The sequence below is a fragment of the Schistocerca piceifrons genome, chromosome X, assembly GCF_021461385.2.
Source record: "Schistocerca piceifrons isolate TAMUIC-IGC-003096 chromosome X, iqSchPice1.1, whole genome shotgun sequence".
In the NCBI taxonomy this organism is placed as follows: Eukaryota; Metazoa; Arthropoda; class Insecta; order Orthoptera; family Acrididae; genus Schistocerca; species Schistocerca piceifrons.
In genome coordinates, this window is record NC_060149.1 from 537393567 (window position 1) to 537412376 (window position 18810).

The 18810-nt window shown below is 43.2% G+C and overlaps 1 protein-coding gene across 1 annotated transcript in view; it reads right to left on the reverse strand.

Annotated features, from left to right (window-relative positions):
• LOC124722118 (calcium-dependent secretion activator-like) overlaps window positions 1–18810 on the reverse strand; it is a 412570-nt gene that overhangs the window by 174251 nt on the left and 219509 nt on the right. The window contains exon 4 of the mRNA XM_047247324.1: window positions 5863–5986. Coding sequence (XP_047103280.1) covers window positions 5863–5986 — 124 coding nt within the window. The remainder of the gene's footprint in view (window positions 1–5862; window positions 5987–18810) is intronic.

Here is an 18810-nt window from a genome sequence, read left to right on the forward strand (position 1 = left end):
CTCGCTTCCCGCGCCCGGGTTCCCGGGTTCGATTCCCGGCGGGGTCAGGGATTTTCTCTGCCTCGTGATGACTGGGCGTTGTGTGCTGTCCTTAGGTTAGTTAGGTTTAAGTGGTTCTAAGTTCTAGGGGACTGATGACCATCGATGTTAAGTCCCATAGTGCTCAGAGCCATTTGAACCATTTTTCAGTTCGTGTAGAAAATCCTGCACCAGCAACAGTTTCTCAATTCAGGGCGGCTATAGAGGCAGCATGGCTCAATATTTCTGCAGAGAACTTCCAATGACTTGTCGACTTTATGCAACTTAGAGTCGGTGAACTACGCTGGGCTAAAGGAGGTCCAACACGATATTAGGAGGTATACCATAACTTCTGTCATATGCCTACTCTGTAAGGAGCAGTCTACCTTCAGAAAAGGCCATTGTACCATCCATCAGTCAAGAGGCAATGGAGGCACCTGAACGTAGGGAATACTTTGGAGCTGTACTCCTGGATGTCTCACATGCATTCGATTCTGCGTAGTACGACGGTCTCTTGTGCCTCTGCAGGGGATTCCAGCACCTCGCGTGTGTCCCCTGAAATCATACTTGGACGGTAGAACGTTGCATGTCAGGGCACAATATGGAATATTTTCAGAGTGCCGGATGCTAGTGGGAGTCTCGCAAGGTTTCTGCTCAGTTCCATACTATAAACCGTGCACACAGTAGACGTCACATCTTGTCCGTGTATGCAGCTCGAGCTGTACGCGGACGGCAGGGCGGTTTTGCGAGCAGCGTGAGCATCCAGGTCCAATTTAATGCAGAACGGAGTCCAGTCTGCCTACGACGACCTGGCGCCATGGACGATAAAATGGAGGTTGTTCTTCAATGCAGCCAACAGCCATGCGCTTCCCATAGAGAGACGCCTAATTCCTGTTGACTTCAGGTAGAAAGACTTTCTGAGAATAGTTGTCCAATGGGAAGTACTTATGTGTCACAGGCGTCTAACATGATGCCAACGCATCGAAATTCTGGGGTGAAAAGCGGTGGGAAGGCTGCACCAGCCCTACCCGCAGTCACGTGAAGTTTGCACCGGACTTTCAAGGAACATACATTTTGTTCAGAGTTCTTGAAATATTTGCTGTAGTTCTCGATTTCTTTGTACAAGATTTGAGTAGTTCAACAAAATTTCGCTGAAAAAAGTTTTCTGAATTCTGGTAGCTTCTACATTTTTATGTGTGTTGTGGTTCACAAATAGCAGTTACACTAGAGCAACGCCTGCACAAGAACACAGACCGATCGAGCATAACTACGAGGACGTACTGAAACGCAATGCCTCCAAATGTTTGATGTGAAAACTCTTAAAGCTTTTTAAATAAAAACAAATGTTGTTGAGATTCTTCATCTTTGTTCTTCAAGTCTACATATTTATTTCTCAACATAGTCACCATGGCGACGAACGCATTTCTCCCAACGGGAGATCTAGTGCCTAAAGCAGGTTTTAGAATAAAGAAAAGTCTGAAGCCTGCACAGGCATCACGAAATGTGCGAATGCGGGTAAATAAATTGATATTCTATGAGGAGAAATAGATAGATGTGTGACGTATGGAAGGTTGGCTTGTTCTAAGGAACGTGCTAGGATAGCTTAAGTGGTTAGGCGATCGCTCGCTTGAGCACATCATACTTGCGCAGAGGGGTATTCTTTCATATCGAGATGCGAATTATCAAAAATGGCTCTGAGCACTATGTGACTCAACTTCTGAGGTCATCAGTCTCCTAGAACTTAGAACTACTTAAACCTAACTAACCTAAGGACATCACACACATCCATGCCCGAGGCAGGATTCAAACCTGCGACCGTAGCCATCTCGCATTTCCAGACTGCAGCGCCTAGAACCGCACAGCCACTCCGACCGGCTGCGAATTATCAGTGAAGTGCAGCATAAGTCACTCACTAAAACTACGAAACACAAACCATGTTTGCAAATACAGAAGAAAGACGAATTACGGCAAAGGCTAAATGCTACTCAGTTCGGAGTCCATTCATTCCTCGACGTTGTCGTTATCTGTGCTGTGGTATGTGGAGAAGTCACTGGAAATGACTATGGATAAAATCAGATATTTTCTGCACTCATTTCCTTTTCCAAGTTTCTTTAAAAACTTATTCTCCATGGCGCACAACATTATTCCACTTCTCTGGGATTATTCATGTCACAGCGTCCTCTAACAGTTTATGAATTTACGTCACAGTGAAAATTTAACTATATGTCGCTACGAAATATACTCCAAGAAAAAAAAAAAGCGATGCACAGCGAAAGAATTATCCGAATGGGACGACAATCGGTAGATGTGATGAAAATACATAGACAAACAAATCATTACTATTATAGAAAAACCGAGCGAGGTGGCGCAGTGGTTAGAACACTCGCCTCGCATTCAGGAGGACGACGGTTCAAACCCGCGTCCGGCCATCCCGATTTAGGTTTTCCGTGACTTTCCGAAATGGCTTCCGGCAAGTGCCGGGATGGTTCCTTTGAAAGAACACGGCCGTCGTCCTTCCCTAATCTGATAGGACCGACAATGTCGCTGTTTGGTTCTCTCCCCTCCCCCTCCCCCCCTCAAAAAAAATCAACCAAACATTACTGAAAAACTGGGATAATTTATTCAAGAGATAGAGCTTCATCAACTAAGCAAGTCAATAACACGTTGGTCCACCTCTGGTCCTTATGCAAGCAATTATTCGGCTTGACATTGACTGATAGTGTTGTTGGGCTTCCTAGTGATGGATATTGTGCCAAATTTTGTCCCATTGTCACGTTAGATCGTCAAAATTCCGAGCTGGTTGGAGGAGCCTGCCCAGTATGCTTCAAATGTTTTCAACTGAGGAGAGATCTGGCGACCTTCCCGGCCGAGGTAAGGTTTGGCAAGAGCGAAGACAAGCAGAAGAAACTCTGGCCGTGTGCGGGCGGGCATTATCTTGCTGAAATGTGAGCGCAGGATGGCTTACCAGGAAGGATAACAAAACGGGGTGTATAATAGCGCCGCTGAACTGTAAGTGTGAGTCATCAGGGCTCAGTTCGAAGAGGGTCTAATCACTGAAGACAATTTTACTCCAATTTTTCTTCAGACCGAAGGCGTGTCTGGAGACGCCCCCGACAGCGGTCGAATCTGAATGTCGCTCGACGTGCGGGCCGACAACCAGGAGTGTGGTCTGGGATACAATTTCTTTTCTTAGCACGACCGCTTTGGTTGTCATCCGCGTTACCCTTACAGCACAGCGACACGTCGACGGCATTCTATACCCCGTTTTGTTACCCTTCATAGCAAGCCATCCTGCGTTCACATATCAGCAAGATAATGCCCGCCCGCACACGGCGAGAGTTTCTTCTGCTTGTCTTCGCTCTTGCCAAACCCTACCTTGGCCAGGAAGGTCGCCGGACCTCATCCCACTTGAAAACATTTGAAGCATTATGAGCAGGCTCCCCCAACAAGCTCGGGATTTTGACGATCTAACGCGCCAATTGGACAGAATTTGGCGCTATATTCCTCAGTAAGACATCCAACAACTCTGTGTATCGATAACAAGCCGAATAACTGCTTGCATACTGGCCGGAGGCTGAGCAACGCGTCATTGACTCGCTCAGCTTGTGGGCCTCTTTCTCTTCAATAAAGTGGCAGAGGTATGCTGGAAAGCTAACAACCCTGTGACTGTATACTTCTTCCATTTCACCAATGATACAGTTTTGAAAGTGTGACTTATTTTGTTTCGCCAGTTCCATCTGCGCTATTCTACTCAGATCGTTCTGAACTTTCACGTTGTGAGGTTTCAATAATTCAACAGTGTCAGCTTTTCTCGTTGTCATCGTTGGGATATCTTTGATAACTAAATGTCATGGGACATTATCCATAAGAAAAAACAGGCCGATTTATTTTTTCCACTAACTGTCCCCTTGAGTTATCTAAGAAAATTCTCGTGATTCATCTTCGCGTGATAGTCGCCGGTTTTGCACGAATTGTAAACCCAGAGACAAAACTGTACGAAAGCAAAGGAAGTTCCAGAGTGAAAGATAATAATCCTTTCTCCCTCTCCCAAGGATTGAAAGGGAGGGAGGGAGATTAGACTCGACAGCATGATGAAAGGATGGGGAAGAAAATTGTGGTGCTCCTTAAAAGGAACCATTCCGACGTGCCTGGAGCGATTTCGAGAAATCACAGAAAACCCAGATATCGACGGCCGGACAGTAATTTGAACCGTCGTGCTCCAGAATGCGAGTTCAGAGTGCCAAGCACTGCCCCACTTAGTTCAGACAGGCACACAGCTTATGAGCAACAAAATCACTTCTTTCCATTGTGATTTTACGCCCATTTCTTTCCTGATATCTGAAACCGAAGACTGTGACAACTTTTTTCAAAGAACTCTTGTTGCCAACGAGTAATTCTGTCTCAGGAAGAATAGCATCCACTTTTGTTTTGTAATTGGATATTGTTTTCTGTCGTAATACCCGTATAGAAGGTGTTTCAGATAGGTGTTCTTTTCTGTAGCTTATAGAATAATAAATGGAGGAAATATTTATTTAGAAAAGTAAACATAAGGAATGCTACTCTTTCTCTGGGTTTATGCACACAGTTTATCTAATTACTTCCATCAATTTAAAACGACAAGTTATAACTTTCTAAATTGAAAATTATTTTCTCTATTATGTTTCTTTAGTATTTACACCAGCTTTGCAGGAGTCAATTTAAATTAAATTTCTATCAATTTCAGTTAGGGAGTAATAAACGTTCATGGTGTTTTGGGGGTGGATGCAATATGCTGTACATAACTGGCTGTGTTCTGATGGATGTTTTGGTGGCGGAACGATAATTTAAGTGTGATGTTCCAAAGGATACCCATTTTCCTGAATGACCAAGTCAATGGGTTCGCTAAACGACATGCGGACGAGATGTAAGGCTGCTGGTGTGACAAGCGACAAGCCTGCTCGATGAGCTGTTAGCAGCCATGATCCTTTAGACTGTAGAATCTATTCTTACACAGCGGTATAAGAGGCAGGTCGAAATGCACACACAGGCGACGTCCGGTTAGCTGCGGATACCGACGTGGAATAAAGACATCCAACGAGTACGTTTACATGTTGACATGATGCCAATGAAAGCCGCCAAGGATAATGCCGAGAGTTCAAATGGTTCAAATGGCTCTGAGCACTATGGGACTCAACTGCTGAGGTCATTAGTCCCCTAGAACTTAGAACTAATTAAACCTAACTAACCTAAGGACATCACACACATCCATGCCCGAGGCAGGATTCGAACCTGCGACCGTAGCGGTCTCGCGGTTCCAGACTGCAGCGCCTAGAACCGCACGGCCACTTCGGCCGGCATGCCGAGAGTTATCTTAATCGAAAAGACAAGGATTATAAATTAGTTTTCGTTTCCAGTAGATAAACATTAAATTAAAAATCGTCGCGCGTCACCGAACATCACTTGGCTGTGAAACTACGGTCCTATGGAAGTAAGTTTTATAGATGGCTGCAGATAGGTGCAACCTGGACTTTAGAGGCGCAATAGAGCAGTGTTTGGTCGCCCCCAGGCCAACACTACGCCAGGAGAAGTTACAGCGGCATGTTGGCATTAGAGCTGACGCCGACGCTGCAGCCTAAGCTACCAACTTACTACGCTAACAGTCAGACTGCTGATGTTTCGCACACGGATTTGGCTAATGGTGTTACGTATGCGCACAGGGTATTTTCCACGTACCGTGCCCCTCGCCCCTCAGGCGGTGGACATCTAGTGGCGCGGCGATCATAGTAGATGGGCGGCGTGGCAAAATGATCACATATGGCCCCACCATCCGGCGGGTAAGCGGACACAGGTGAATTTTGAGCTTACCTGCAGGTCGGCCTCTGCCTTCTCGCTGACGACGGACGGGCTGGGGCTGGTGGGACGCGCCAGCGAGGCGGCCGTTCCCGCGCTCAGCGTCTCCGATGATACGGCGCTGCCCGGTGACATGGATCTGCAACACGAGGTGCGGCTCCACTCACTCGCTGTGGACAAACTTAACATTATGCCAAGGCTAGTGACGATTTTATGAAGCATAGGGGCACGTGGTATATGAGCTTACATACCCCGCTAGGATGAACCGGATCGTATCTAAAGAAATGAAACGCTCAGAACACTAATGCTCCAATACTAAATCATTCAGAAACCACAGGCAGAAGTGAACATGTGCTAGATTGTCTGAAAGCTTACCTCGTGAAACAACCGAAATTTGTGAGCATAAAAACTAAGTTACTTTTTTCTCGTCTTCCGTTGTTCCTTAATTGCTTCCAAATTCATGGAGGTATGGTTCGTCCTTGCAACTAAATGGAAGCCAGTTTGTTTTCTGCCATGCGCGTTTCGCTTCTTATAATTATGAAGTACTTACAGTGGCCTGCAATACATCTTTGTTTCTATATATATGTAATAAAAGAATAATGTAGTAGTTACAAACATGTTACTCTGTTACGTTCTCTTTTATTAGTCTCTTGTTTTTCGGGTTAGAAACAACTTTTGCAGCACAAGTTTCGTGAGGTTATAATATCGTTTGGTGTTACTTACGATACAGCCGGCCGCTGTGGCCGAGCGGTTCTAGGCGCTTCAGTCCGGAACAGCGCTGCTGCTACGGTCGCAGGTTCGAATCCTGCCTCGGGCATGGATGTGTGTGATGTGCTTAGGTTAGTTAGGTTTAAGTAGTTCTAAGTATATGGGACTGATGACCTCAGATGTTGAGTCCCATAGTGCTCAGAGCCATATTGTTTACCTTTCGTCTTTTGTTTATGTTGTGTATGTAGGGGTTTGATATTTGTTATATATATATGTATGTGTGTGTGTGTGTGTGTGTGTGTGTGTGTGTGTGTGAGAGAGAGAGAGAGAGAGAGAGAGAGAGAGAGAGAGAGAGAGAGAGAGAGAGAAACGTGGGTATTAATGATTTACTTAGTCTGTTTATGTTCTACATTTATGTTTGTAATTGTTTTAGTGGCTAAATTATTACTTTGTTTTTCATTGCAGACTCTTTGTATAAGAAAGTTTACCTGTAATGTCAGGAGATCTTTGTTGTAACTGTTCATTCTAATAATTTTCATGTCTGTTCCATGTTGGATGGTTCATGTCCATACTTTACCAGGTGTTCAGCAAAAGTAGAATTGTATGTTCTTTATACCTAGTTTTGAAGTTCCTGCCTATCATTTACCGATACGCTGATTCACATTCGTATCATCCTAACTGGTATATACCGGGTGATCAAAAAGTCAGTATAAATTAGAAAACTTAATAAACCATGGAATAATGTAGATAGAGAGGTAAAAATTGACACACACGCTTGGAATGACATAGGGTTTCATTAGAACAAAAAAAAAGTTACAAAACGTCCGACAGATGGCGCTGGACAGCAAAACGTCAGTAACTGCGCATGACAATCGTATATAAAAGGAACTGTAATGAGAGAGAGAATCAGATGCGCCAGCAGTCCCAGCATGTTGATGTTACCTGAAAAGGCGCTTTTAGTGAAGCTGTATTATCAGAATGGGGAATGTGCTAGTTCAGCGTTACGATCCTATCGCCATAGGAAGGGGTTTCGAACGGGTAAATGTCTGTTGACAAATGCAGCTGTAGCGAGAATGATTTCGAAGTTCGAAGCCACGGGTTGTTTAGACGATAGACCCAGTAGTGGTCGACCGAGCACAAGGCGTAATGCTGCTGAGACAGTTCAGGAAGAAATGGAGACTGTAGCGAGTTCGTCTATGCACGGGGAAGTCAGCGCTCGTGCAGTCGCACGTCGCACCGGCATTCTATACGCTACCGTTTGGTTGGCACTTAGGCGTACCCTCCGATGCTAACCGTACAAAATCCATCGGCATCATGAACTGTTACATGGCGATTTAGTGAAGCGAAGGGCATTTGCGGTGTGGGCGTTTCAAAAGATGGCGGAAGATGACGATTGGTTGAGTAACGTGTTGTGGACCGACGAAGATCATTTCACGCTCCGAGGGTCTGTCAACGCCCACAACTGCAGAATTTTGGCTACCGAAAATCCTATACCTGTCGTGGAAACTCCATTGCACGAAGAGAAAGTCACGGTATGGGTTGGATTTACCACATCTACCGTTATCGGGCCTTTTTTCTTCGAGGAAATGCGTGAATCTGGTTTTGTAACTGCTACCGTGACAGTTGAGAGGTACACCGATATGTTACAAAATCGCATCATCCCCAGCTTGGCTGATAAACACCTGCTGGAACGTACGATGTTTATGGAGGATGGCGCTCCACCCCATATTGCTAGACGCGTGAAAGACCTCTTGCGCGCGTCGTTTGGTGATTATCGTGTGCTCAGCCGCCACTTTCGTCATGCTTGGCCTCCCAGGTTCCTAGACCTCAGTCCGTGCGATTATTGGCTTTGGGGTTGCCTGAAGTCGCAAGTGTATCGTGATCGACCGACATCTCTAGGGATGCTGAAAGACAACATCCGACGCCAATGCCTCACCATAACTCCGGACGTGCTTTACAGTGCTGTTCACAACATTATTCCTCGACTACAGCTATTGTTGAGGAATGATGGTGGACATATTGAGCATTTCCTGTAAAGAACATCATCTTTGCTTTGTTTTACTTCGTTATGCAAATTATTGCTATTCTGATCAGATGAAGGGCAAACTGTCGGACATTTTTTGAACTTGTATTGTTTTGGTTCTAATAAAACCCCATGTCATTCCAAGCTTGTACCTCTCTATCTACATTATTCCGTGATTTATTCAGTTTTCAAATTTATACTGACTTTTTGATCACCTGGTATCTGTTGCTTGGTATCTGGGTGGCTTGTCTATCGTTATTTGTAACTGTGACTGGAGTGTGGTTCTTGTTTTGAAAGCAATGTATATTCTTGTTTCTGTAGTACATTCGGTATTCTGTGTGCTAATTTGTGTTTTTAGACTAAAGTGTACCATTTCTTTCTATTAGTCATGTCATAATTGCTACTGTTTTGTGTTTCTGTGTGTACTCTGAAGTCTGTGGGTTCTATGGTGCTTGTTTCTTCCGCAGTTTTTCATTTTTCTTTAGTTGTGATTTGATTTTGTGGTTGAGTCTTTGTACTGTATGGGTGTTATAACTATTGTCTGTGGCTATGAGTTGTATTGTTTGTAATTCTTTGCTGAGTGTTATGTTATTTAGTGTGTGTAACAAGTGTAATACATTCACTAATTTTTTGATTTTACGGGTGGCAGGACATGGCCTGTAGAATTGTGTCCGTGGCTGTTGGTTTTCCTAAGATGTCTAATGTGTGCTTATTGCTACCTCTCTTTATTTTTATATCCAAGAATCGTCTTTCTTTCTCCATGGTTAACTGAATGTTTTATATATAGTGCTTATGTCTATATGAAGTTACTCTATTTTTCTGTTGGTTCATCTGCCATACAGACTGTATCATCCACGTACTATATCTGACCCTATTAACACTTTTGTATCCTTCCTTTCTGGTGATGGTGGCAAAGATTTTGTTTTCTATGTGATTGATGAATATGGTTACTATTGTTGCTGATATTGGAGACTCCATTGGAAGGTCATCTTTTTGTAAGTGAAATTCCTTTTCGAATTGGAATTAATTTGGGAATGTGATTACTTTAAGGGTTTTGGTTATTCCTCTAATACTATCTGCAGGTAGTCTGTCATACGTCAGTAGATTTCCTTCCATTAGTTTTATTGAGCCTGCGGTGGGTATCAAGGTGTACGTGTTCTCTATCTCAAAATAAATGAATGATTCTGTTTGTGGAAAGTGTAAGTCTTTTATTTGTGTTGTGAGTTCACTTGTGGTTTTCACTGTTCTGCTGCTCTTCATTTCATAATGTTGTATTATGATTTTGTTCATTAGTTTTTCCACGTGGTATGATGGTGCACTCATGAAATTTATAACGTGCCTCAAATATTTACTACAAATTCTCTGCTGTCTTAAGATTAGCTTCAGGCTTAAGATTTTCTCTGGACACCAACGGCCTGGCCGGCCGAAGTGGCCGTGCGGTTCTAGACGCTGCAGTCTGGAACCGCGAGACGGCTACGGTCGCAGGTTCGAATCCTGCCTCGGGCATGGATGTGTGTGATGTCCTTAGGTTAGTTGGGTTTAACTAGTTCTAAGTTCTAGGGGACTAATGACCTCAGAAGTTGAGTCCCATAGTGCTCAAAGCCATTTTGAATCAACGGCCTGGTCTTAATCCTGCCTGATGTTCTCCAGGCTTTTTGCACTGGAGTTGCTTGGGAGGGACGAAAAACCCAAAGCTGGCTGGCTGTGGGGTTGGACACGGATGTCCCACATGAGAGTTTAGCTCATTAGGCACTATGCCGTCCCCGGTGCTATTGTGCAAATCGCAGACGAAATGTATAAGGTTTCGTGAAAGCGCAGAATGGGAACGTTTATGTTCAAATGTGGTAGTTATTAATATTAAAGTACATGAAATATAATTAAGCGTGATGTAAGAATGTAAGATCTCGAAGCTTTGTAATGGCCCGCTACTGCACAAAATTTACCGACTGTTGCCGACACATAGGCATATTGGTTTCAACTACATCTGTAAGAGTTTTCTTGGGAGTTTAACCACATTTTACTGATCAGTGTTTGTCGGTAGAAATCCGAAATCGTCCTGCCGTTCGTGCTCTCTTTGAGGTCCCTACCAACCTCAGCAGTTAACTTAATAAGTATTGTAACAGGAGTAATTTAATTGCATCCACATTACTACAAATAAGCACCACATTTGAATGTGTGCGTATGTATACTGAGGGGCCAAAGGTCACGGTATACCTCCTAACATAGTGTCGGTTCTCCTTTCCCCGGCGTTGTGCAGGAACTAAACGTGGCATGGTCTCAGCAAGTCGTTAGAAGTTCCTTGCAGAAGTATTGAGCCATGCTATCTCTACAGCCGTTCATAATTCGGAAAGTGTTGTTTGGCTGCATGAATTCCATGATTGGCTGCAAATGGTCTCCAAGTAAGCAAAAATAACCATTTCCAGACAATGATCGGTTCATTTTGACCGGAGGATCCAGTCTATTCCATGTAAACACAGTTCACACCATTATGGAGCCACCACAAGCTTGAACAGTGCCTTGTTGACAACTTGAGCCCACGGCTTCGTGGGGTCAACGCCACACTCGGATCCTACCATCAGCTCTTACCAACTGAAATCGGGACTCGTCTGACCAGGCCACGGTTCTCTAGTTGTCTAGCGTCCAACCGATATGGTCACAAGCCCAGGAGAGGAGCTGCAGGCGACGTCGTACTGTCAGCAAAAGCACTCATATCTGTCGTCTGCTGCCATAGCCCATTAACGCCAAATTTTACCACACTGTCCTATCGGATATGTTCGTCGTACGTCCCACATTGATTTCTGCGGTTATTTCACGCAGAGTTACCTGTCTGTTAGTACTGACAACTTTACGCAAACGCCGCTGCTATCGACCGTTTAAGTGAACGCCGTCGGCCACTGCCTTGTGCGTAGTGAGAGGTGATGCCTGAAATTTGGTGTTCTCGGCACAGTCTTGGCACTGTACATCTCGGATCATCGAATTTCCTAACGATTTCCGAAATGGAATGTCCCGTGTGTCTAGCTCCAACTACCACTGCGCATTCAAAGTATGTTAATTCCCGTCGTCCTGCCATAATCTAGTGGACACATTTTCATATGAGTCACCTGAGTAACAGTTCCACCAATGCACCGCCCTTTTACCCCTTGTGTACGCGAAACTACCAATATCTGTATATGTGCATATCGCTGTTCCATGACTTGTCACCTTCATTGTATAATAGCCTTTCACGAAACATTTCAACTTCCACGTTACGTCAGAAAACTAGTTTTTCAAATTAAGGTAAATATAAGAAACATAAAACGTGCAATATTTGAGAACTGACGAATTTGATGACAAAATTACTTGGAGAAAAGTTGTAGAGTATTAAAATGAGTTTTCAGAAAGTTAAAAAAAGTGTTGAAAAATCTATTTGGTTAGTAAATATAGCCATTTATTAATTATATGGAGCCGGCCGGTGTGACCGTGCGGTTCTAGGCGCTTCAGTCTGGAACAACGCGACCGCTACGGTCGCAGGTTCGAATCCTTCCTCGGGCATGGATGTGTGTGATGTCCTTAGGTTAGTTACGTTTAATTAGTTCTAAGTTCTAGGGGACTGATGACCTCAGATGTTAAGTCTCATAGTGCTCAGAGCCGTTTTTTTTTTTTTAATTTTATGGAACTCGCTTGTTCATGGCGGTCAATTCCTTCATTTTCTATTCAACGATTTTTTCCAATTTTCATTCTTTTTGTTTAATTTATTTTGTTTAATTTATTTATCAGTTTAGCCCTTCTCTGTATTTTGGTTCTCCGCTGACGAAAACTTGTGATTTCTGCGGTCATCAGCTCAGCATTGTTTAGCGACGTTCGTCAGAGGAAGTCAGCGCGATATTTGAATGTTTTATTTGTGGTGATAGTGTTATGGACGGGGTGTATCTGGCTCAGCTAATGAAAAAGGCACAAAATGTGGATAAGACGAGAAAGGATGGTAAAAATGTTGTTTTGGTGAACTGTACCACTGTTGCTGTTCAGGAAATATTATTGTTGGGCTTATTGTGCAGGAAATCTTATTGTTAGGCTCATTATGCTAGAATGGGTTCGGTGGAAAATGAGTTCCACATTTACTGATTGTCAGGTCAAAAATTTTACCTTAAATGAAAATGTTATTTTGTGGAGAAGGTTCGTCACAGGTTTATATAAGAACGAAGTAAGGAACCCTATTTTCTTTTTAATGTTGGTCGTGACGTTCCACAGACATTTTAAAGACCTATAATGGAAGTAGGGACAAAACGGAATAATAACTGAGGCACTCTAGTGAAATTTCGAATAGTGGGCATCGAAGAACTAGAAACTGAACGAAAATGTTTTTCAAGTCTGATATTTCAACTCACAGCAGCGTTGAACGACCAAAAGATGATGAGGTATCTGCCTGGGTGAATTTCATTGCTGGGTATTTGGAAGCAAATGACGATGTGTGACAGCTAGCACTGCAAGACAGTCTGAAGAATTATAATGGATACTTCCCAAAGATCTAGACGATACAAAAACTGCTGTTCCAAAAGTTCTGTTATGATGATTTGTTATTCATTGGAAAATATATCAGTACTCTAAAACCATGATAAGCTTTCGAAACGCACGTTGTTTCATCATATTTGACATGTGGTATGAGACGATATGCAAAGAGGCATGTGAATTGTTGAAACTGCTGCTCTAATGCTGGATATCACTAGATCACGAGTTTATGACGAGGAGACGTATCTCCCTTCAGACATATTCCTGGATAAAATTGAAAGTGACATCTAGAGTGACTGAAATTACTTCATAGAATGATCGTTTGTCCGAAAAAGAAAGGAGACCGTTGAAATCTAAAGACAACAATCAACTATCTTTCACATTACTATATTTCAGCTGCAAGACCGTGATCCTTCGTTTCTAATACACAGATACATATTGAGAAAATTGTATGTAAAAATGTGGATCAAGAGATATTGTAATCTGCTGTCAGCTTTTGAATTAACACTAGAATGGTATCAGGCAGTTTGAAGTACCCAGTGCGCAAAAAGAAACATCAGAAATCTCTGAAGAGTATTCTTTTATCCAGTTTTTGTTCAACAATAAGGACGTCCATATTAACAACATTAATAATAAATATAACCAGTATCCATGTAAAAATTTTTTGACCTTTATTTAATGTTATTATGTTAATTTTATTGTTTCCAAAACTACACTGATGTGCAAATCTTAAAGACGAAAGTAACTTTCGCATGATGTGATGATGATGTTTGGTTTGTGGGGCGCTCAACTACTCGGTCATCAGCGCTCGTACAAAGTCCCAATTTTTAAACAATCCAATCGAACCACTGTCACGAATGATGATGATGAAATGTTGAGGACAACGCAAACACCCAGTCCCCAGGGAGAGAAAATTCCCAACCCAGCCTGGAATCGAACCGGGGACCCCGTGATCTAGAGGCAGCAACGCTAGCCACTAGATCACGAGCTGCTGATTTCGCCTGATGTGTCACTGCCAAGTAACACAGCTCGATGAAACTTGGACCATACATATGAGTGGAAAGAACTCCTATAGTATAGCACAGAACAGAAGGCAACTAAAATAAATACACAATGAGACGAACAGATATGACACTTTTATTCAAAGACAATAACTGCCCTGAAGTCGTTGCAATTCATAATGGTTCCCAGGACGTTAGAAAAGGCTGGACATGGTACTTAATAGGGTGTGAGATCACAACTGACGGCAGTGCACGCTCTGCAACGTGCTCTCATGCGGGCCACGAGGCCGGTAATGAGTTCTTGTAGCAGGATGCTCCATTTCTCGACCAGTAGTGTTGACAACTGCTAAATGTTCGTTGGTGTATTTGGACATGTTGCAATATGTCTCCCCAACGCATCCCACACGTTCTCGATGGGATTGGACTTGGGGGATAGGTAGGCCAGTCCATTTGCGCTGTTCGATGCAGTCGCGCATTTTCATGCATAAAAATGTCCTTGCCATATGATTGTACGTCCAGCATGATCGTTTTGGTGGTCCAGATGTTATGGTATGGAGAGACAATGTTGCTTGCGCGTACTGACTTCCAAATCCTTGACCAAGTACACTCAACGGTAAACGTTATTTTAACACTGTTTCTCCCCCGTGTGCTTATTTTCGGGGGTGCATTCGATAATGACTTCGTATTTGTGGATGACAATGCGTGATCACATCAAACGGCGCAGGTGGAGCAGCTTTTGGAACGAAACGATATTCAGAGATTGGACTGGCCTGGCAGTTCCTCCGACTTCAATCTAATTGGGTATGTGTTCGATGCATTGGGGAGACGTATTGCAACACGCCCAAATGCACCAATGACTATCCAGCAGTTGTAAACCATGCTACTCAAGGAATGGAACGCTCTACTACAAGAACTCCTGACGAACCCCTTGGCCAGTATGGGAGGCCATTGCAGAGCATACATTGCCGTCCGTGGTGATCACACCCTCTATTAATAACCGTGTACCGACTTCTGTAATAGCCGGGGGACCACCACGTATCGCAGTCTTTGAACAAAAGTGTCATTTCCGTTCGTCTCATTGCCTATGTCGTTTAGTTACCCTCTGTACTATGCTGTAGCAATTCTTTCTATGTACGGTCCACGTTTCATCGACGTATGTTACTTGGCAATGACACATCATGCAAAAGTTACTTTTGTCTAAAAGTTTTGCACATCAGTGTATTATCTTGATGAATGCGATTTTTCAAAAATAAATTATGATATTTACTTACCAGTCAGGTATTTCGTCACTTTCTTAGACTTTCTGAAAACTCACTTCGATGCTCTACAAATTTTCTCTTATACTCTTTTGCGTGGAACCGGTGAAATCTCATATATTGCATATCTCTCGTAAACACAGAGAAATGACGTAAAAAAACGGAGAGGTTATCATACTGCATACACTCGCCGTTCCTGTCACCTACAAAACATTACTTAACATTTAAAAAATACCACGATTATAACAATTTCCGCAGTTTCCAGGATGCACGACGGCGGCAATTGTTAGCTGCTGCCCTGTGAATGAGTGTCTGTGATAATTAGGGTAGCACCCACGGAGGGACAGGTCTACATGAACTTTCCAGGACTCCAGACAAACAATATTGCATAGAGGCTCAGTCCACACATTATACTGTCTTCAGCGCTGGCTCACGCTGCCGTATCCCCTTCACGCACTTGGCCACGACAGCAATAGCCGGAGTTCGATACCACAATAATTCTGATATAAAGATTACATTGAAACCGATTTTAAGATAACTTTTCTCGTTCTTTTAGCTTCGTGAACGTTTCGGGAAGGGTTTGAACCCCCAAAACCTCTCCTCTGGCTCCCATGACGATTGATACCTTGTGAGCTTATTTCTAATGTTCTTATAGATATTTCATGTGTTGTTTCTTTCGAAGCCTTTCTAGATTTAAACTATCTGATTCTTTTCCTACTTCCCTTCCGTCGTTGTGATCAATTTGGATGTCTCTTTCCTCACTCTCAGGAACGTTTTGTACTTGTCTTGTGTCTCATTACTGTTCTCATTGTTGTGTGCATCCTGTCGAGATTGAATTGCAGACTTTCAGTCTACATTCCATCAAGAACACTTTGTTTTCATCCTTTGTCTCCTTTTATATCTCCACTACCTGACTAAAAGATTCTAGACAACTATGAGTGCAATTTAATATCAGGTGTGCCCACCCTTCGCCTTTATGATGAGTTGAACTCCACTGGTGTCACTTTCAGTGATGTGCCTGGAAGTGTGTTTAGGAATGGGTGCCCATTATTTCTTAAGAGCTGAAACTAGAGAAGGTTATGATATTGGACGCTGGGGTTTGGAGCGAGGTCATTAATCCAACCCATCCCAAATATTTTCTGTTGGGCTCTGGTCGGCACTCAGGGCGGCTAGTGCATTTCAGGAATAATATTTTTCACAACCCATTGCGTCACAGACGCTGCTCTATGACAGGGGGTAGTGTCATGCTGACAGAATCAATTATCTTGTCTCCGAATTGTTCCTCTAGTGGACACAGCGAAAAATTTCGTAAAATGTGTTCATATCTTTTCGCACTTAGCGATTTCTGAGGTGCAATAAGGGGACCACATCCTAACCAAGAAAAACGCTCCGATACCATAACGCCACCTCCTCTCAAGTTCATTGTTGGCACTACACATGATGACAGGTAACGTTTTCAAGGTATTCGTCAAACCTGAACTCTTCCATCGGATTGCCACAGGGTGTGGCGTGGCTGATCACTCCAGATCACTTGTTTTCAGTTATCCACTGTCCAGTGGCATCGCTATTCACACCAACTGAAGCGTCACTTAGCAGTGACTACAGAGATGTGTGGCTTGTGGGGAGCTGCTCGACCAGGGGCTGCCTGATCATTATATCAATTCTTTCTAACTCCTTACGCACAATCATTGTGCTTACTGGACTCCTGGATGCACTTTGCAACACACGAGTGACTGAACCTGCTGATTCTATGCGACTTTTTACAACCACTCTCCGCAGCGCTCGACGGTCTCTGTCCGTCAGTACATTACGTCTGCAACGTCTCGCCTTAGCTTTGTTTGTTTCTTCGAGATTCCACTTCACAATCACATCACTAACAGTCGACTTCGTCAGGTTTAGAAGGCTTAAGTAGAAAGAGAGCTCGCGCTCACGAGTTTAATGAATGCCAACTCTTATTGCGATAAAAGTGTAACTCGTGAGTTTACTAAAATCTGTCGGATTGGAATCACAGTTTCCCCTCTTACTATTTCCTGTCTGTACAGGTTCCTTATTTGTGTGCATTATATCCATAATCCTATCACTGAACTTGATAATTATCTCATTTGTAATATGAGGCTTTTCATTCTGAATTCGCACTACATTGATTCCCTCCCTCCCCCCCCCCCCCCCCCCCCGGTTGATGCATGATTGATTAAAGTCGCATAAAATAAAAAATACCGTGGTTATGTTCCGTTTGATGATTAGTTTCAGTAATTTTTTTTCATTTTAACCAGTCAGGATTCAGCGCGAACCTTACGCGCCCACTGATCGATTCAGTCGCCCACAAGGAGAGTCACAGCAAGCAAAACCTTTCTCTATGTGCTAACGTAATTGGAATAAACCCCCTCCCCATTTTTCGTAGCAGTTACTGTTTGAGATCACTTCCTGATTAAAAGAGTTGCGAACAAATACAGTATGTCACAAATCAACATCACTGATATGGATCTGTAATTTAGCGGATTACTTCTATTTCATTTCTTATATATTGGTATAACATGTGCAGCTCTCCAGTCCTTCGATTCGGATATTTCGTCGAGCGATCGGTTGAATATGATCGCTATGGCGTTACTTCAGCAGTATACCCTGAAAGGAGCCTACTGGGTGCACATTCTGGACCGGTAAACTTGAATTTGTATAGTGATTTTAGTTGCTTCCCTACACCGAGAGCATCTACTTCTAAGTTTCTCATGTTGGCAAGCTGTTCTTTTTTGAATTCTGGAATATTTACTTCGTCTTCTTTGATGAATGAATTTCGAAAAACAGTGTTTGAAACTCCACTTTAGTTGTACTGTCACGGTAACATTACCACTTATCTCTGTTGTAAGTGGAATGACCGCAAACAGAAATTGTCTCAAGAAGATAACAGTCTGTAGTGGGGCATCTCTGGAGGCCGGTAATCTAGCTGTCCGTCCTTGCCTCGATCATTATAGGACCTGCTGTTATTTTTTATCGTTCAGTATTTCATTATCCCCATTGAATACTGTAATTGTGAAATTTTGTAAGATGTATTGCTGTTGAGTCGGAAGAGCGCTGTGCTGACCCCATGCTCCTCCACACCGCATCTGAATGTCACCATTGGCAGAGGATGACATGGAGATCGGTCAGTAGTGAATGGCCCGTCAGGGCTAGTAGGCAGAGCTCTTGCTGTTAGATCGATTTAAAATCATACCTCTGCTCTACTGTCCAATGTTGGATCAAAACCTATTGGGAGGTAGGACAGTGTGTTAGTATTTGAACATTTGTTGTTTGGTTTACAGCGCCCTTCATAGTCATAATTGTTGGCCAATAGAGCCCAACGTTTAGGGCGCTAGCTATCCGCTCCAATAACTTTCTCTGGCTTATAAAGATTACCAACAGAGACTTGCGGTCTGTAATTACATGAAATCCTGTGCTGCAAACGTATGTGTCAAACCTTGCCACGCCAAATATGATAGCTAATATCTCTCGTTTA